Here is a 21617-nt window from a genome sequence, read left to right as displayed (position 1 = left end):
CCTTATGGACCACAAGATATAAAACAGATTTATGGAGCCCAAAGTCTGAACATAAAACCTTGCTTGTGAGTCATCAGTCTGCAAACACTGGAAAGATAAAACCTTATTCTGTTCTATGGCTAGATTTCAGTCTAGTGCACCATTTGTCCACTGATTGATTGATTGATTGTATTTTTATCCTGCCATTCTTCCAATGTAAAACTGGATGATATAAATATTTTTGTGCACCACCCTTGTTCCTAGTTTGCAAGATGCAAAAGTGGTGTTCAAAAATAAATTTAAAAACTGACTGAATACAATATAATTAAAAGAATAAAAGTCAGACATTAACATATTATCATTCAGGGTAACAAACATTAGCCAACTTGCTTCTACGGACCTAAAATGCCTGAAGAAACATTACGTAATGATGTGATTCTGAAGAGAGGCTGAGATGATAAAATAATCCTTGCCCTGCCACTAATGACAAAAGTCTACAGGTAGTCCTTGACTTACAGCCATTTGTTTAGTAAACATTGGAAGTTACAATGGCACTAACAAAAGTGACTTATGACTGTTCCTCACACTTATGGCTGTTGTAGATTCATGTGGTCAAAATTCAGGCACTTGGCAAGCAGCATGCATTTATGACAGTTGCAGCATCCCAGGATCATGTGACCACCATTTGCGATCTTCCCAGCAGGCTTCCAACAGGTAAAGTCAAGGGGGACAGCTGGATTTGTTTAATGACCACATGATTCACTTAACAGCCATTGCAAAGAAAGGTTATGAAGTTGAGCATGACACCCTTAACAAACCCCTTGGTTGGCAGTGGAAATTCTGGTCCCAATTGTGGAACAGGTCATAAATCAAGGACTACCTGTATTACATTTTTCCCTTTTTTTGACAAGTTGATAAGGAGGAAAGATTTTGTTCGCAAAGGATTCATCGCAAAATACACAAACATGTTCTCCACATAGCTAGAGTCCCAGCAGGAGGAACAACCATTTTACTGTATTCCAAATTTAAACAGAAGACAAACCACATCCCATTGTTTCAACTGGTTCACAATGTTTATGTTGTGTATACAGAAAGAGCCTTTGCTTGATAGATCTGCCTTCTGCCCCCCACTAGATTCCTAGGCAGGCTCAAATGGCGATTCAAAGATGAAGAAATTGGAGCACATTTTCAGTGCCAATATAAGAAGTCGATCACGGAAGCGTTGCTGCTGTCACCATCCACTTAACATGGAGGATGTGTCATTTTCAGGCCTTCTCCTTCTTTGCAAGAAAGGAAGTGGGAATTGAGGTAGAAAGGTCAGGTTGCCTTTCTCCTTGAAAGTCATAGCTTTTGTTCTCAATGCCTGAAACAAGAGGTTCCAAGAAGAGTCAAAAATAAGTGAAAAACAAAGAAAAGACCTAAACTGCCATTTCTTTACAAGTCTGTCTCAAAAGTACTCCAAAACTTCAAAGGGCCCAAAACCTCATTATAAATGCAGTCAATAGAAAAGAGCTGCCATTGGAGCATGTCCAGTTTACAAAATGGTTGCCACAGTAGAAGTGGCTGATTGAAAAACCACCATACTGAAGAACAATTGAAGAAAGGTGTTTATTATCAACTCACTGCTTGAAAGAACTGTTTGGGCTAGTAGTGGTTAAGGCACCAGGTTAGAAAGCAGGCAATCGTGAGTTCAAGTTTCTCCTTAGCTATGAAAGCCAGCTGGCTGATTTAGGGCCAGTCACTCTCTCTCAACCCAACTCACCTACCTGACAGAGTTGTTGTTGTGGGGAAAATAGAGGGAGGAAGAAGATGTGTGGGATATGTTTGTGCCTTGAGTTATTTGAAAAAATAATGGTGGGGTAGAAATAGATAGATAGATAGATAGATAGATAGATAGATAGATAGATAGATAGATAGATAGATAGATGATAGATAGATAGATAGATAGATAGATAGATAGATAGGTAGGTAGGTAGGTAGGTAGATAGATAGATAGATAGATAGATAGATAGATAGATAGATAGATAGATAGATAGATAGATAGATAGCCCACGCCATCTTTGGGGATGATGGCAAATGACATCACACATTTGATGACATCTCACAAAAGATATGGGTTATATTGTCTGGCTGACGTCATCATGGCTTGTAACCGATGCCTATATGTTCACTTTAGTCTTTTCCTTAAGGCAAGTATGCACATTTACAAAAACCACAGCATCCCCTCACCATTTTTATTTTCTAACAATACTTGTGGCAGTTATGTGAAATCCAAGGCCATTCTGAGAAATAAATTTGGGGTTTGGAAGCTGATGATCTGCATCTTGTTGTATAATTTCAAGTTAAAACAAGCTTTAATTTATAAAAAAAACAACAAAAAAAGTGGAAAGAGGCAGGTATGTACCAGTATAGACATGTGTGAGCAGTTGGTGCCTCATGGGTGCCACAACAGGGATCCCAGTAGTCATTTATTTTTAAGTTGCTTCTGGTTTTTAATATAGTGCTAAAATAACTTCATCATTTCCACTTAATAAAAGATTTGTACTCCCTCAAAATGGGGAGTCATTTCTTTTTGCAGCTAATTTCTCTGAAGTGATTTTGGAGGGCAGCTTGACTTCTTCTTTTTTTAAATGAGGCAAGCAAAGATTTTGAAATTAATGTAATGCCTAAAATACATTCCTACTGGAAATACTAACAATTACGGCCCTTGGCAGGTCCTCCTGCCCTGTTTCCTGAGTGACAAGGCCCGTGGGAAACCATAGACTCAGCCTTAGACTCGGGGGTCTCGTTGTCTGGGTAACCTGCTGAATGTCGCATGAAGGAAGGCTCAAAATTCCCTTGCCCATTTCATAAAAATAAAAGGAGCTGCAAGAAAATAGCCTCCATCTTCAGCCTCGGGTACATTTGCTTCCACAGAAAAATCTGGACTGGAAAATCAGGCCTCTCTTTTGTCAAAAGACACAATGCTGTTTATTGCTTGGGCGAAAGACCATTTCAGACAAACACAAGTGTTTTTCTGCAATAGATTGCAAATAGAAGGAATTCCCTAAGCCAGAGTGCCTTGCTGTTCACATCTGTGTTCTTCTCTACCAAGAAACAAGAAGGGTTCTTCTGCCTGTCTTCAAATTTAACTTCTAGAGATTTTGAGGAAGGAAATTCAACCCGATTATATTTTATACGAGGGCAGTTCGGAAATAATCCTCTATTATCCCCAAAGCAAAACATCCCAATGGAACTGCTTCAAAAGTTCTCGGGTACGTCTAGCAGTGTGCGGGTGAGCATTATCGTGAACCAACTCCACAGCAGAAGTCAACATGCTCCAACGCTTGTTGTGGATGGCTCGACTTAGTTTTCGTAATGTTTCACAGTAGACGTCTGAATTGATGGTCAAACCATGCTCCGTGAACTTCACTAGCTGTATTCCTTTGGCATCTTCACATTTGGTGGGGTTTTCTATGGTGCTACTTCTGGTGTGATATTGGTTCACAATAATGCTCGGCCACACATCGCTAGACGCACCCAAGAACTTTTGAAGCAGTTCCGTTGGGATGTTTTTGATCATCCCACCCCCCCATAGCCCAGATTTGGTGGTGAGCAACTACTACTAAGGAATTTCAAATCTTGTAAGACGTTATGACAAGTGCCTCAATTTGAATGGCGATTGTGTCAAAAAGTAATGCAATGTAGTAGTTTTCTAATGTGTATAATAAAATATCTGTATCTGCGAGTGTCTGTCATTGATAACCAAATGAAGATTTATTTCCAAATTGCCCTCATATGACATATGATATGATATATGATATGATATATGATATGATATGGTCACATGATCAAAATTCTGACACTTGACAATTGGCATGTATTTATGACAGTTGCAGTTGTCCTGGGATCTTGTGATTGCCATTTGCCACTTTCCCAGCTGGCTTCTGACAAGGAAAATCAGTGGGGGAAGCCAGATTCGTTTAACAATCATGTTATTAACAACGGCAAGTGATTCGTGTAACAGTCATAGCAAAAAGAGGTCATAAATCAGGTGGGTCTCACTTAACAACTTCCTTGCTTAACAATTGGTCTCAAATGTGGTCGTAGGTTGAGGACTCTGTATCTTGTTTCTGCACCCCTCATTCACCTACTGTGCCATGAAGACAGTAGTTTTACCATCAGAACTTGCCTCTGGCCTTGTTTTGAGAGCTTCAGATTCTTTTGGCAAATGGACTGGGAGTCTGAATGCATACTGGGGACTACAACGATCATTCTAAAAATGGAAGACTTCTAAGGAATGTGACATATGCAAATCTATTCATCCCCAAAGCAAAATTGTTATCTTCTAAATAATCTCCTTCAAGCCCCTCAAAAAAGTTAGATTTTGGTTCCCCAAACCCTTATAGTCTTTAATAGTACCAACATCATCTGAAAGATATCAAGATCACATCTAAGATAAAATCCTTGGGATAGTAAAATGTTAAGTCTATGATTCCTAGCATTTTTGCCTTTCTTCCAATATCTGAGACTTTTATGGCTGCCATTTCCTGTTTTATGAGAACTGGTTGTAATATCAGTCTAATATCTGCTTCCCAAACAATTAGCATGCAGTTTTTCCCTGCTCCACAAAAAACAGGTAACCCTCCTTTTTTTACATGAAAAATTAGAGAAAATAGAAAAACCTCCCTTAATTTACCTACATGCAAATTTCTCAATTAAAATTAGAGTGCTCATCTCTCCATCCTTCCCAGTTTTATCCAGAGATGCTGAGAAATGAATTTTAATCAATCTTCAGGGCAACTGAGCTACAGTATGATCTTTCTCGGTCCAGATTAAGGAAATAAATCTTGGAATGTAGGATAAAAGGCTTTGGAGTACAAGAGGTTCTGATTGCAGCCTTTTTCTGAAAAGCTCTGCAGATAATGTCATGAGCCCAACGGGCTCCAATCCACAGCATCAACAACATTTTAAATGCCACAAGGTACTTTATTGCATTCACTGCAGCAGCTGAATGCAGTCAGCCCTCCAGGAAAAAAAAATAGCCGTGTTTAGAAAAGACAGAATCAGGTTATTGAGCTGACCTGTTTTCGGGATTCCCGCAATATATTAAACAATAACGCAACCATAATGGCAGTTTGCACAATGCACTAAGCTCCTACCCCTAGCCCAGTATTAAATGCATATTGTGAAAAGGCATTTGTTATGTCTGTATCTATCTTGATTAATTGTTGGTGAAAACAACCTAATAAATGGAAGGTCTGGTGCCTACCTTTCTGAATGTCTAAGACTATGCCTAGTAAGAGACCAACTTGAAATGTCACTGTCAACTCTGCAACGAACCTGGCTGAAGCCATCTTTCTCATTTTCGGTTGCCACAACAGTGGAGGGGGGAATGGGGAGTTTTATGCTAGTCAAAGCAATTCTCTGTCCCGTGGGAACCAAGGTCATTTCTATTCGTTAGACTGGGGGTTTGAGCCTAATGTTAGAAAGCCCACCAAACTATTCTTTTGGGAAATATAGTTCATTGCAGTGTTTCTGGGGTGGGAAGTTTAACTTTGTAATACTGTAACTTTCTGGAGGGAACTTTAGTCTTGGTTTCACTTTTGACTGTGCCAATACTTTGTAGCCAATAACATGTTCTTAGACGAAAACTCAAGCCTTAGAGTTTTGCTTTCATTGGTCTCATCAATCAGAACCATGACATTCTTTTGCAAGTGGATTTATATATTGTTTTAACTTCCCTGACCATCTCAAAAGGTTTCTACTCAATTGGACAAATGTAGTCCAGTTTCTAGCCTACCCAGTTTAAGGAAGATTGTTGAGAAGGTGACAGTTCCAAAGATTTCTGGAGGAAGCAGATGATCTGGGCCTGTGACAGTCAGGTTCAAGCCAAGATATGCTGCTGAGATGGCATTAAAGTCACTCGTGAAGGATTTCTGCTAGACTCAGGATGAGAATGGTGCATCCATTCTGGCCATGCCTGATCTGTTAATGGCTTTTGATAGGATTGTTCATAGTATCTTTCTGGACCAATTGAGGGGGTTGGCAGTGGGTGACAAGTACTCCTCTTCCCTACATTCCAGTTGTGTTCAGTGAAGGATGGGAAGAAAAGTGGGGAGGGAAAGTCCAGCTTTAAAATTCGGCTATGTGGGGTGATGCAGAGCTTATTTAACATCTACATGAAACCTCTGAGTGACATCATCTGTCAGCACAGGGCTAAGCATCTTGAATATGCTGATGATATTCAGTTGGACATTTCAACCTCACGCTGCCAAGATGCTTTCCCCTATGCCTAGGGCAGTAGCTCTCAATCTTGGCAACTTTAAGATGTGTGGACTTCAAATTCCAGAATGGGAAAAGTTGCCAAGGTTGCAAAACAGCAGTCTGGATAGAGAAGAACTGACCAGCTCAACTCTGAAAAAGACTGAATGACTTTGAGTTGTAGGGACCCTCAGATCTAGTAACTTTCCACTGTTAACTCTGGAAGTTCTCCTGGATTCAAGACTCCTGCTCAAGGCAGCCATGGCCAGGAGAATTACTGGACAAATTGTTTTGACCTCCAGCTGTGCGCATTCCTGGATCATGGTCACTCATGCCTTAGTAATCTCCCTTTTCTATACGGGACAGCTCTTGAAGAATATTCAGAAGCTTCACCTGGTCCAGAATGCGGTGGGTACACCATGTAACACAGCTGCTATCTGAATTGCATTGGCTTCCCAGTGCAATTCAAGGTTGTAGTGGTTATCTTTAAAACTCTGCATGGCGTAGTACCAATTAAGTTGCACAATGGTCTTTCCCCAATGGTTTTTGCCTGCCCCATCAGATCTGGCAGACTGGGTATGCTCCAAATGCCATCAATAAAGCAAAGTTATCTGGCAGGACCCAAAAGTACTGTATTCTCTTCCTAGTATGGCACTTGTCCTATGGAACAGCCCTCCCCTTAAGTACAGCCCCTACTCTATTGGCTTCTCACAAGGACATGAAGACATGAGTCTTTCTCCAAACATTGAGTCTAGATGTAAGCATGGAAGCTCTGGTATGAATGTATATGCCTAGCAGATTTGTGCTTTTATTGAGCTTCAGTGCAGTTACAGTTGGATTTTTCTTTTAACTAAAGTGTATGTTTTTATTTTAATTATGGTCCAGAGTTTCTTAGATAGATTGGAGGTCATATAAACTGGATGGATGGATGGATGGAGAGAGAGAGAGAGAGAGAGAGAGAGAGAGAGAGAGAGAGAGAGACAGAGAGACAGAGAGACAGAGAGACAGAGAGACAGAGAGACAGAGAGAGAGAAGAAGAAATAAGGGGGGCAAATGATAGTGTTTAAGTTATTTTTTCTGTGGTATTCCTGGGGAGCACCACCAGTGCCACATTCATAATATCATGTTCTCATTCTAGGAATTAAAAGAAAAAGACTGACCTTGCACTGGTGTTGGTGTTGGTGGTGTGCTGGCTGGTGCTGCAGCTTTCTTCCAATCTTCTTCAATATGAATAGCAGTCAGGAGGAAACAGCCTCCTCCAAGGACACCAACAAAAATGCAAACCACAAAACTGTATTTCAGACTCTGGAAATCCCAGAGAGTGGAATTATCTCTTTGGTGCACCTTGATTGTATTTGCAATCTATAGGTTGAAAGGATTTATGTCACTATCAAATACAAGCTGCAAGTGGTCTCATTCCAAGTCAGATTGCTGGAATATCTAACACAGAGACAGGCAAACCACCCATGCCAGGAGTCACACTGACAATATTTTGGAAAATGAGGACTATTTCCGACAGAGGATAATGCAGAATGGGCAGAGTTGGGTTATGAAACTAGACAGAAGCAGAGTTGGGAGTAGGGATAGTCCTGGGTTTAGAGAGGAGTTTTTTCAACTATATGCCTTTATTTACACTCTCCAATTCTTCATATTTTGGAATAGTATATAGAATTATAAGAAACTGTAATACTTTCCTAATTTCTATTAACCTTAAAATATTGAGAATCCTGTAAAATACTCATTGTTCCTTTCAGCAAAAACCAAATTATATAAATTGTTAGACATCTCCCAGCTTTGTTTTCAACATGTTATTTGTATTTATCATTATGTTCACGAAAGTAAAATAAACATCTGAATGTCCGTTATGAATTTAAATGTCCTGGCTGCAAAGCTGCCATTCCTTTTGAATACCACAGCCCATGGCAAAGATTGAAGGTGAATTTTACAATCAGATCCTATCCTCCACAGTAGTAACGATGGCTATGGAATAGCAATAGCTCTTAGATTTATATACCGCTTCACAGTGCTTTACAGCCCTCTCTAAGTGGTTTACAGGAACCAGCATATTGCCCCCAATAATCTGGGTCCTCATTTTACCAACCTCAGAAGGATGGAATGCTGAGTCAACCTTGAGCTGGTGAGACTCGAACTGCCGGCTGTGTGCAGAATTAGCCTGCAATACTGCATTCTAACCACTGTGCCACCACGGCTCTGTGGTGCAATGAGATGAATGGCCCTAAGAGCATTTAGGGGTGTCAAACAAGTAATGTCACATGATGTGTCACGATGTATCATGACTTTTTTTCCCATTGCCAGCAATGAGGTGGGCGCGGTTTCGGCATGATGCATCCGGCCTGCGGGCTGGCAGTTTGATAACCCTGCTCTAGAGTCTTGAAGCCAGAATTGTTACTTTTCCAAGGCAAAAATCCAGCTCTATTGCAAAGCTAAATCCATCAATAGGAAGGGCCTCTAAAACTCAAATAAAATGAGTTTATGTTGCACTATTTCCAATTCATCCCACCTAAGACATGCTTTCTTGTCACCCATCCTGTGCTGCCCCATCCAGGCCACAAATCCTCATAACTTACAATTCCAATAAGGTAGGGGCTGCCAGCATCACCCAGCAAATGGCTCATAAAAATTTGAAGAGAAAGTGCAGTTGATTGAGATGCAGGTTTCACTACATACTGGGGGAAAAAAATAAAGATTGTGTCAGCATTTGGCAGAAACCCATCACAGGTGGTCCTTGACTTAACAGCCACAATTGAACCTAAAGTTTCTGTTGCTAAGCACAACAGTTGTTAAGTGAGTTTTGGCCCATTTTACAACCTTTCTTGCTACAGTGGTTAAGTGAATCACTGCAGGTGTTAAGTTGGTAACATGGTTGTTGAGTGACTCTGGCTTCCCCATTGACTTTGCTTGTCAGAAGGTCACAGAAGGGGATCACATGACCCTGGGACAGTGCAAGCTTCATAAATATGAATCAGTTGCCAAGCATCCAAATTTTCATCACGTGACCATGGGGATGCTGCAACGGTCATAAGTGTGAAAAATGGTCATAGGTTATTTTTTTCCAGTGCCATTGTAACTTTGAACGGTCACTAGATGAATGGTTGTAAGTCAAGGACTACCTGCATAAGGAAAGAACAAAGGTTACAAGTAGATTTCTTTGACACCGTTATAAGCTGAGTGGCTATGGGTGTGCGTGTTGATGCTTTAACTTTGTAAATGACAAAGTTTCAAAAAGATATGTACATAACAAATATAAGCAAAGGACTATTTTCATTAACCGCCAGCATGATTAAGAGTTTATATTTATGTCTACATGCGATCAGATCAGAAGATTTTGTGAATTCTTCTCCTTCAGAAAAGGGAATGATGCTTTCTGAGGGGTACACTCTGATCGTGTGGTTATACCTGCAATTTTGGACATTTGCCCCCCTCCTCAGTGAACCTCCCTAAATTTAAACTCAGCTTAGCAAAACACAACAACCTAAGATTATGCTTGTGTCCTTGCAATACAGTGAACTACAAATCACCCAACCTCTAAATAGCCCAAGGTAGCATTTAAACACAAGAAGCCAGGCTACTTCAACAAATCATGATTCTATTAACCATGGAACAGAGACAACCCATGGCAGGAACAGAGGAGTCATGAATAATATATTACACCACTACAGATTTATTAATATAGTTTTATAGCTCTCCTATGTTTTAAATTTAACATCAAGGGACATTGAATGGGTTATTCTTATGTAAACATATGTAAACACAAAGAGCCTTTGTATGTCTGGCACACACCAGGTCAGTAGGTTCCTTCTGTAACAATATGTAACAGAATTTCAGCAGATGGCTTAGTTTTATGATGCAAATCAGTCCATGCTTCCCTAGGATTGAAGCACTGAGAGATGCATCAAGTCTTGCGTTTTGAGTGAACATGTATAAAAGTGCATGTTAGGCCATTCCATGCAACTTCACCATGCCCCCCCCCCCGGAATACTTGCTGACGTAGAGCTGACAGGAGGTGAAAACAGAGCATGGAGAACTAAGAATAGAAGTATTGGATTATCAACAAAATCAATATGACAGTAATGACAGCTGAACTGAACTCACCAAGAGGATGTCAGCCACAATGGCCCAGTTTAAAGATAAAAAAAATCCCGAAAGGGCAATAAAAATCTGAAATATTAAAGAAGACAGAGAGAGACTCAGAACGTCATGAGTTGATTGGACAGGCAATCCAATGCTCTCCTAGATGTATAAACTGACAAATAATTGATGCCGTATTTATCCATTCCAAGCTGCCACATCCTCTGGCCATACTTTTAGTTGAATGTGTACTGAATGCTGAAATCATAACATTTCACTTGTTTCTAGCAATCTTCCTGTCCTTTCCCTCACAAATTTGAGGGCTCAAATTATTCAATCCTACATATTTCAAGGTGCCCATCAAAGCAATAGATTCTCTGTGGTCAATGAGTGAACTTTAAAATGGCTTCTCAACTAGCTGACACACTCTAGAAGTGCGGGACTCTTGATTCCATAATCCCCAACCTTTTCTGGGGAGTAACATGAGGGGGTAAATAATGAGGTGGGTTTCAACTGGAGCTACTTTAAGTGAAAACAAAAGTCATCCATTAAATATATGAATTCTTTGGTCACTTACATACGCAGCTACAATACTCTTCTCAGCCATCATAATAGCCAAATACATGCATGGAGCTGAACTGAGCAAGCCCACCGCACAGATAAGAGGGTCAGCCTTGGCGTTAATCTTCTTGTATCTTCGGGCAGCTTCTGCTCCTACAACGACCCCCAAAATGCCAGTTGCTATGGTGACCCCTCCAAATATCTCACTAATGACCAAGCAAAAATGCAATGTGTTATCAACAGCATTCATTTACTGGTGCCTTTTGGTATAGAAATTTAATAAATTGCTAAATGAGAGAGAGGTAGGATGGGGAAGAGGGAGAGGGAGGGAGGGGAGAGAGAGAGAGAGAGAGAGAGAGAGAGAGAGAGAGAGAGAGAGAGAGAGAGAGAGAGAGAGAATAAATAAATTTTAGGGTGCAATTCCCTCCAACCCAGCCAGCTAGGGAGGTCAGAACTGACATCCAAACTACAGAAAGGCATATCATATTTGGGAAGGCTGCCATAAAACAAGAAAGACTTTATGTTTTTTTTTCAGGACCTCGAAGCAGCCATTCCTTTTCCCCCCCTTTTTCTTTGTTTTCTTTGGAAAAAAAATCACCGTGATTCACTCAGGGCTATGGTTTCTTTGCACCCCCTCCTGCTAGACGTTGATTGCTGAGATAATGTCTACGGGAACATGCACACTAAAATGTGCCCAGTTCCATTTTGCTCCTGCTGCAGAAGTTTCCTTAAGCAGGTTTCTGAGTCATTGTATCATTTGAACTTGAAGCAGCAGCATATTAGTTAATCTGAAGTACACTATCCTAACTTAGCAGAATAACAGAGTTGGAAGGGACCTTAGAGGTCTTCTAGTCCAATCCCCTTCTCCAGCAGGCAACCCTATACCATTCCAGACAAGTGCCTATCCAGTCTCTTCTTAAAAGCCTCCAGTGATGGAGCACTACAACTGCTAAAGGCAAGCCCTTCCACTGGTTAATTGTTCTCAATTAAATCAGCTTATTTAAAATACTCTAATCTGGTAACCATTTTAGTTTGAACAACATTTTCATTTAAATACTGAAATTGACGGGGATAAAGGCTCAGCCTATATTGTACTGATTAATCAAGGTTTCTGGATAATCTTGCCCAGAAAGCCAGCCAATAAGTGTAACAGAGAAAAGTCTCAGCTGCCAAAACATATCTGGAGCTATCCAAGGTCCTGTTTCTTGCATTGTCTTGTATTCTCATCACTTGGGCTTTGCCACAAAGTCTATTTTCCTTTGACTTCGTTGCTATGCTTAGGACTTTTTCTATCAGTTCAAACAGCCAGCAGAACTAGAGGAATCCCATAAATCTTTCCAGGCATCTCCTACAATCTCCATTTGTTTTTCCAAGGTTTTTCAAGAGGCAGTTTGGCGTGGTGGCTAAAGGCTGGGCTGGAAACTGGAAGACTGTGAATTCTAGTCTCCCCCCCCTTAGGAATGACAACCAGCTGGGTGACTTTGGGCCATTCCCCCTCTCTCAACCCAACTCGCCTCACAAGATGCCGTTATGAGGAAACAAGAGGAGGGAACATCATGTATACATGCCATCCTGCTGGCCAAAAATCAAGGCAGGATAAAAAATCAAATAAGTAAGCATTTAAGACAAGAGTTTGCCTTACCTGTTGTGGTTTTGACATGGTTCCTTGCTGCATGGTTGTAGAATATCCAAAGCAACCTCAGCTCTGTAAAGGAACACAGGAATCCAGAAACCGAGAGCGCCAGTGATGAAACCCATGCAAGTTACACCCAGCGAGGATCCTACAAAACTCCAGCTGGGAGACAGAGAAAGCAGGCATGGATGAAGAAATGACAGAGAAAGAAGAGCCATCAAGTTCTGTGGTCAAGATGTCAGAGGATGAAGACAAAAGGATGTTCTACAGCTCCCTCAAGTGGCCTCTTGTTAAAATACACAGGTACCCACTTTGCTTCTAGTCCAGATTTAAGCTATTGGTACGAAGGCCACCAAGAACTTGGGACAGGATTCCTAACGGATGTTCATTTGTGACAATGAATCACAGCATTTACTATTCTACTTTGTTTAAAAAAATATCCTATAATTGGCTGAGTATTGAATTTTAAATGAGAAAGAGGAAGCCCTTTCTTGGCCTCAGTGGAATAATTATTTTTCAAAAGTATTTTGGTCTCCAGGACATGCAAGAAGATATTTAATTTAATTTTTAATTTAATAATATTTCTATACCGCTCTTCTCCCGAAGGACTCAGGGCGGTGAATAGGGCAAGAATAAAAATACAGACTACAAAAGTTAAAACAAGATTAAATAAATGCCCACATACTAAAATACATCTTTAAAACCTAATAAAATAACAATAACAACCCCCCCCAATCCCCTCATCAGGCCAGGCCAGCTTGTTCAAAAAAGTATGTTTTTAGATCGCGGCGAAAGGAGCGAAGGTCGGGCGCCATCCGGAGCTCAACCGGTAGCTGATTCCATAGCTCCGGGGCGCCCACAGAGAAGGATCTCCCCCTGGGGGCCACCAGTCGACATTCTCTGACCGGTGGCACCCTGAGGAGGCCCTCTCTGTGGGAGCGCACAGGACGGAGGGAAGTCGATGCCGGCAGCAGGTGTTCCCTCAGGTACTCCGGACCCCTGCCATGTAGGGCTTTGAACACCATTACTAGTACCTTGAATCTCACCTGGAAGGCAACTGGTAACCAATGCAGCTCACGGAGCAGAGGTGTAACGTGGGAGTATCGGGAGACTCCCAACACAACTCTCGCGGCTGCATTCTGTACCAGTTGGAGCCTCCGAGTGGTCCTCAAGGGCAGCCCCATGTAGAGAGCGTTGCAGTCGAGAGGTCACGAGCGCATGAGTGACCGTGCATAGATCATCCCGGCTTAGATAGGGCCGCAACTGGCGCACCAGGCGAACCTGGGCGAAAGTTTGTTTGTTGATGTAGTGGCATCACTGGAGGTAGAGGCCAAATATTTTCAGCCCTTTGGATTGGTTTTGCTTGGGGGGGGAGAAAGAATTACAGACTGGAAATTATATATTTTGGCTTGCAGAGGCTTAATATTCTATTTCCCGCTTATTTTAGCAAAGTTTTATGAAAATTCTATTGCCAAAACTTGGCCATTTGTTGATCAGTTCTGCTGATGCAATCTTATATGAATAGCAAATTGGGGGCGGGGAGGCTATGTATTGCAAATTTGGGGGGAGGGGCTCCGTACAGACAGTGACTACATCATAAAAATGGTTTGCAAACATGCACATCGTGCTAAGTAAATCATATTAAATCCAGGGCTTTTTTTGTCATTGAACGCTCAGAACGGAGTTCCGGCACCTTTTTTGGATGGAACCTTATAGGGTAGGCAAGGTGGGTTGTATGACATGTGTGAGTTCCGGCACCTTTTTCTTTTACAAAAAAAGCACTGATTAAATCAGTCAAATTACTTGCAGTCTTCTTTCACCTAACTATAGCTAATTGCTGGGACCATTAAGGCACTCCTGCTTGTATGGACTTTCCTTAAAGAATAACTAGGAAGAGAAACTTTTTTTTGTCAGAAGCTCCACTCTGCAAACACCCTTCTCCTAAAATTACATATTGAGTGCAGGGGTTTTTTAGTTCACATTGACATCAGACATCTCCTGATGGTGCAGTTCCGTCAAATTAATATCATTTTGGTTTAATTCAATAAATAAAGCCATTTAAAATAAAATAGAATGTGAACCTCTCTTGTTTTTGAACAGCTGGCTAGTCCCGTGTCAGCTGAATGATCAAGAACAATCAGAGCCTCTGAAGAGAAGCTTGATAACAGGCAGCCACTTTATCTGGTCAGTGTTTTCCCACAATGGTGAAATATATTTCTATTTAAATATACAGTAGGATCTGCATTTGCAAATATGCCTCTGTATGTAAAAATTGGCACATGCAATTTTTATCCCAGTGTGTCTGCTGCCCACCTTTTAGGGGAAGAGAGGTTGAGTAGCAAATGATACAGCTTTTTAAAATGAGTAAATAGCCATTCTAGAACATGGCTGCATTTACAGTCAAGTCAGTTAGGCTTGGTTAGTTTTAATCTTGCTTAGCTTCTACAGGGTAATGTGTGCTGGGCAAACTCAGCCAATAGGAGGCTGGGAAAGGCACAGGGGGACAACTGATGTGTTACAATGCCGTGATGTGACTTACATATTTGTGTAACACATTGTGACACGAGTACTAAATTATGGCCTTTGCATAATGACATCGTGATGGGCATGGCATTTGGGAAGTCCCTGGAGCTTGATGTGGCTGCTGCTGCATTAAATTATCATCTGATAAATAGTGCAAAGTCAGAAAAAATTAGTTAAATTATTCATCATCTGAAGCGTGTTCAGTGGATAGATTCAGTAAGGATTTTAGAGCATTTTGAATGCACATTTTCTGATGATAAGAATTTCAGAAGTTAAATATCTGCGAAGCTGCAGAACAAATACTGTAGACTTAAAGCACTACAATGAATTATGCCACTAAATCTACTTTCCCCAAGCATTATTTTTCAGATTTAACTATTGCCTTGCTGGTGAAGAACCCTGAAAGTTGCAGACCCAATTGAGAGAAAAGTGTCTGAGGATTTATATTCAGGATAAAGTATGCCTACAAAGAAAATAAGATTTCTGCAAGCCAACATCCCCCTCTAGTGCCTGCAAATATTAACTGATGCTACCGTTGAAAAGACAGATTTGGGATGCCTTAGTGATGATCAGATATGTGTTCCCGTATATGCAAGATCTGCTACACGGGAGGAAACAAAACTGTATGCACACAGGTACTGACAAATGCAACAAACAATGTAATGACTAGAAACTTGAAGGGCTGTTATGCAAGAGCAGGAAAAGAAATACCTTACTTTTTGCAAAGAGAACAAATGTCTTTGAACCAGGCTGAGTTTCTGATATGCTTGCCAGCTATGAGCTTCTTGTTCATTGGTTTAGGGACTAAAATAATTAGGAGGATCAACCCTGCAAGTCCCATAAAAGGAGTAACCTACAGAGACAGAAGCAACAGTGATTCAACAAGGACAATTAGGAGAAGCTGAAAGGCCATTGCCACAAGGATATAATGTTTATTTAGCATATGATGAGAACATGACAAAGAGAAGTAAACATGTACATACAATCCACGTAATTATATACAAAACTAGTACGGGGATTCAGCAGTGGCCTCATAACTGGATATCCAATTTAGCTATCCAGGCAATCGCCTCTGGTATTGCTTTTAGGGCAGGGGTCCCCAACCCCTGGTCTGTGGACCAGCAACGGTCCACAGCAAGCCAGAAACCTGGGCACACAAACAAGCGAAGCCCTATCCGTGGGATGCAGGCAGCATGAAAAACCAGACCTCCTCCAGTCCATGGGAAAATGTCTCCCTATAGAACACTGGTCCCTGGTGCCCAAAAGGTTGGGGGCAGCTGTTCTAAGAAACTGGAGAATGCATGTCATAGACAATCTTGCACAATATGTTTAATAGTTTTCATATTAGCACCACAGTCGCAACAAGGGGAATCTTTCTATCCCCACTGATACAGGATAAATGCACTTCTTCCAGGATCACATTTAATTCTGTCCATAATTACAAGAAGCTTACACAGTGATGCAATTGGTTTATGTGGCAGATTGAACAGCATGGCAGACTGGGATTGAACCTCACTGTCCCCCTGACCTGTTCTCCAGAGAAATTCTCCACTCTCATTCAAAGAGAGTCTAAAGATGCCACGAATAGTGAAGTGCTGGTGATAAAGCCTGCCTACAATTTGCTGCCATGGCTACTTCATTATTCTGAGGACCTTTAGAGCAGTGTTTCTCAACATTGGCAGTTTGAAGATGTGTGGGCTCCAATTCCCAGAATTGTCTAGCCAGCTATGCTGGCTGAGAACTTCTGGGAGTTGAACTCCACACATCTTCAAGTTGCCAATGTTGAAAACACTGCTTTAGAGTGATTGTGATACTATGACTAACTGGCTGGAGGATGGAGCCACCATCAGGAAACAGGCATATGAGAAGAAGGGGCAAGAAAATATTTAATTTTCTTCCTCCCAACTTCTGATAAACTATCATCAAAGAAGAACAATTTGACTTCTCATTTTCACTTTCTTCTAAATTATCACTTCATTTTTATAGTTTATCTAAATAGTAAAATAGCTAAAATATATAAACATACAAACAGTGTGTGTATGTCTAGATGGCTGGATGGGTGGATGGGTGGCTGGAGATAGATAGATAGATAGATAGATAGATAGATAGATAGATAGATAGATAGGATGATAGATTAGATGATAGACAGATGATAGATGATAGATGATAGATAATAGATAATAGATTAGATGATTGATAGATAGATAGACATAAAATAGATAGATAGATAGATAGATAGATAGATAGATAGATAGATAGATAGATAGATAGACAGACAGACATAAGATAGATAGACAGACAGATAGACAGACGGACGGACGGACAGACAGACAGACAGACAGACAGACAGACAGACAGATAGATACCATGTTTCCCCAAAAATAAGACCCAACTGGAAAATAAACCCTAGCTTGATTTTTCAGGATGCTCGTAATATAAGCCCCACCCCCAAAATAAGCCCCAGTTAAGATGGTCAGCCAGATGGACACATTGAGTACCATATTTCCCCGAAAATAAGGCATCACCTGAAAATAAGCTCTAATGCAACTTTTGGAGCAAAAATTAATATAAGACCCAATCTTATTTTCAGGGATAGATAGATAGACAGACAGACAGACAGACAGACAGACAGACAGACAGACAGACAGATAGACAGACAGACAGACAGATGATAGATGATAGATTAGATGATAGATAGACAAATGATAGATGATATAGATTAGATGATATAGATGATAGATAATAGATAGATTAGATGATAGACACATGATAGATAGACTAGGATAGATAGATAGATAGATAGATAGATAGATAGATAGATAGATAGATAGATAGATAGATAGATAGATAGATAGATATAGATAGGAGAGAGGGATTGATCACATACAAAGACAAACATTCTAACATTGCAGAACTATGTCAGCATCATTGTGTACATGATTTCTTTTTCAACATTTTCTTAAAACCAGCTGAAAGAGAAGGTAGAAGTTACACTACTAACCGATTGACAGAACCCCACCATTTCAATCCAGGGGGATTCTCTTTTAAAGGTAGGTCTGACCAACCAAGACTCACCCTGAAGCCCCAGCCCCAGTAGCCACTTGCACGCGCCACTCCAGATGACAGGATGTAACCGAGTCCACTGCAAGGGAGGAAAATTCCAGGTTGAAAGAGGCCCTGAAAGACACAGAGTCCCACCTCCTGTGTTGTGCCTCCTTCCTATCATTTCAACCCGTTATTCCACATGCTACATTCTGGAGGGAGCGATAAACGATTTTAATTGAGATCTCCGAACTCAGAGTCCTTGATTTATGACCACAGTTGAACCCTATGTTTCATTTGTTGTGTGTGACAATTGTTTTATCCCAATTTAGCACCTTTCTTCCCACAGCTGAATCACTGTAGTTAATAACACATTTGTTAAGTGAATCTGGCTTCACCCACTGACTTTCTTGTCAGAAGGTCACAAAATAGGGGTCACATGACCCCAGGATAAAGCAACCATCATAAATACAAACCGGTTGCCAACCATCTGAATTTTGATCACATGACTATGAGGATGATGCAACGGTCATAAATGTTATAGTCATAAGTCACTTTTTTCAGTGCCACTGTAAATTCAGTCACTAAACGAATGGTTGCAAGTCAAGGACTACCTGCATTGAGAGAGAGAGAGACTGCATATCACTTAGGATGGCAAGTCAGCCCCAGAAGATCCCTCCAGCATGGGAATTTCAAGGTTCAACGGTGGAGGGGAGGGGAAGCCTCTGGCTCAATGCCTAATAACATCCTATCCAATTTTGACAATGTCTCCCAAACCCCATTAATTTTGAACCCAAGAACCCATTCACCCCAATTCACCCCAAGGAATCCTATATATATAAAAAACCCAGAGACCAGTGATTAAACTTACTGGGTGACCTTAGACTAGCCACTGTCCTTTTGATTTAAGTTGCAATGAGTTAAAGTTGCATGACAGGCAGGAATAGCATTAGCACTTAGATTTTACCCATTTCATAGTGCTTTACAGCCCTCTCTAAGCAGTTTGCAGAGTTAGCATAACTGCCTCCAGAAATCTGGGTCCTCATTTTACTGATCTCAGTAAAGGCTGAAACAACCTTGAGCCAGTCAGGATCGAACTCCTGGCAGTGAGCAGAGTTAGCCTGCAATCTTGTATTCTAGTCACTATGCCACCACGGCTCTTCCATATAAATGTGACTAATAAAGATATATCTACTAATTGTAGGCTCAGTCTTTGAGCATGGTTAGATTTACCTTCCAACAGGTATGAAGATGTAGAAAACTGACAACATCCACGTCCGGTAGTCCTTCTCAAACAAGTCAGCAATGATGGTGGGTGCTATAGTGGAGAAACTGGAGGTACCAGCACCCACCAGTCCCCGTGAAATAAAAAACAGCCATGGCATCTAAGTGAGAATTTGGAAAGGGCACATTTAGTCACAACCACCAATATATAATATAATTTTTTAGATTTTAATAGCAATCCTTTTATAACAACAACAACAATAAGAATAACAACAACAACAACAACAACAACAACAATAATAATAATAATAATAATAATAATAATAATAATAATAATAATAATAATAATAATAATAAAAATAAAAATAAAAATAATAAAGATAGAAGGGACCTTGGAGGTTATCTAGTCCAACCCCCTGCTCAGGCAGGAAACCCTATACCATTTCAGACAAATGGCTGTCCAGTCTCTTCTTAAAGACTTCCAGTGTTGGAGCATTCACCACTTCTGGAGGCAGGTTGTTCCATTGATTAATTGTTCTAACTGTCAGGAAGTTTGTCCTTAGTTCTAGGTTGCTTCTCTCCTTGACTAGTTTCCATCCATTGCTTCTTGTCCTGCCTTCAGGCACTTTGGAGAATAGCTTGACCCCCTCTTCTTTGTGGCAGCCCCTGAGATATTGGAACACTGCTATCATGTCACCCATCAACCTTCTTTTCATTAAACTAGACATACCCAATTCCAGCAACCATTCCTTAGATGTTTTAGCCTCCAGTCCCCTAATTATCTTTGTTGCTTTTCTCTGCACTCTTTCTAGAGTCTTGACATCTTTTTTACATCATGGTGACCAAAACTGGATGCAGTATTCCAAGTGTGGCCTTACCAAGGCATTGTAAAGTGGTATTAGTACTTCACGTGATCTTGATTCTATCCCTCTGTTAGTGCAGCATAGCACTTGTGTTGGCTTTTTTGGCAGCTGCAGCACACTGCTGGCTCATATCTAAGTGATTGTCCACTAGGACTCCGAGATCCCTCTCACAGTTACTACTATTGAGCAAGATACCACCTATACTAAAACTGTGCATTTGGTTTTTCTTGCCTAAATGTAGAACCTTACTTTTTTCACCATTGAATTTCATTTTTTTTATTGAAAAGTTTTACAATACATTTTATTTTTAACAAAACAAAACCCCTCCCAACCCCCTCCCCTCTCCCCAACCCTCCCCAACACCTCCCTCCCTTCCCCCTCCCCCCTCCCCGACTTCGCAGAGCTAAATACAGGGTATAAAAATACAAACAATCATAATCTACCTTATGCAAACAACAATAAACTATTAAATCTATCGCACTTTAACTCTTATAAAATAACTACAACCAATGTAAATATCACATCAATACTTATTCAAATGCTAGGTGAAACTTTTTAGTCCCATATTTATTCTGGATATAATCAATCCATTTTTTCCACTCCACAATATATCTCTGTTGTGAATGGTCTTTCAAGTACGCTGAGATCTTTGCCATTTCCGCCAGGTTGGAAACTTTTAAAGTCCATTCTTCTATAGTCGGCAGTTCTTCCTTCTTCCAATATTGCCCTACTAAAAGTCTTGCTGCCGTAATTAAATTCACCATCAACTTAGTGTCCACAACAGTAGTATCAGTAATAATGCCCAGTAAAAACAATTGCGGACAAAACTTTATCCTTTTCTTAAATATCTTTTGCATGTTCCACCAAATTTTAATCCAAAAAGCTTTGGATTAAAGCTTTAGTTTTTCCTGCCTAAATGTAGAACCTTACTTTTTTCACAATTGAATTTCATTTTGTTAGATAGTGCCCAGTGTTCGAGTCTGTCCAGATCCTCCTGTGTCTTAAGCCTATCTTCTGGAGTGTTGGCTATTCCTGCCAGCTTGGTGTCGTCTGCAAATTTGATGAGTTCCCCATCTATCCCCTCATCCAAATTGTTGATGAAGATGTTGAGGAGCACTGGGCCCAGAACAGAGTCCTGGGGCAATCCACTACACATTTCCCTCCATGTAGATGCAGTTCCATTGAGGACCACACGCTGAGTATGGCCGGTCAGCCAGCTACGAATCCATCTTATCAAGTAGTAGGTTGTGATCTACCTTATCAAATGCCTTACTGAAGTCCAAGTAAATTATATCCACAGCATTCCTCTGGTCCACTAATTTTGTCATTTGGTCAAAGAATGCAATAAGATTTGTCTGGCATGATCTGTTTTTGACAAACCCATGTTGGCTTTTAGTAATGACTTTGTTTGCCTCTAGGTGTTCACTGATTCGTTGTTTGATTATTTTTTCCAGAATCTT

At 40.6% G+C, this 21617-nt stretch overlaps 1 protein-coding gene across 1 annotated transcript in view; it reads right to left on the bottom strand.

The window, feature by feature from the left end:
* Window positions 1-299: 299 nt before the first annotated feature.
* LOC310632939 (protein spinster homolog 3-like) overlaps window positions 300-21617 on the bottom strand; it is a 35525-nt gene continuing 14207 nt past the window's right edge. Inside the window, exons 4-12 of the mRNA XM_083350394.1 lie at window positions 19304-19455; window positions 18104-18170; window positions 15745-15881; window positions 12515-12667; window positions 10889-11078; window positions 10336-10401; window positions 8811-8909; window positions 7383-7584; window positions 300-1342 (exon numbers count right to left, since the gene is read on the bottom strand). Of these exons, the coding sequence (XP_083206520.1) occupies window positions 1245-1342; window positions 7383-7584; window positions 8811-8909; window positions 10336-10401; window positions 10889-11078; window positions 12515-12667; window positions 15745-15881; window positions 18104-18170; window positions 19304-19455 (1164 nt within the window). The 3' untranslated portion in view covers window positions 300-1244. The remainder of the gene's footprint in view (window positions 1343-7382; window positions 7585-8810; window positions 8910-10335; window positions 10402-10888; window positions 11079-12514; window positions 12668-15744; window positions 15882-18103; window positions 18171-19303; window positions 19456-21617) is intronic.

The sequence above is a fragment of the Vipera ursinii genome (genome assembly GCF_947247035.1).
Source record: "Vipera ursinii genome assembly, chromosome: 1".
In the NCBI taxonomy this organism is placed as follows: domain Eukaryota; kingdom Metazoa; phylum Chordata; class Lepidosauria; order Squamata; family Viperidae; genus Vipera; species Vipera ursinii.
Note: the sequence above shows the minus strand (reverse complement) of the source record. Positions and strands in the feature narration are given on the sequence as shown.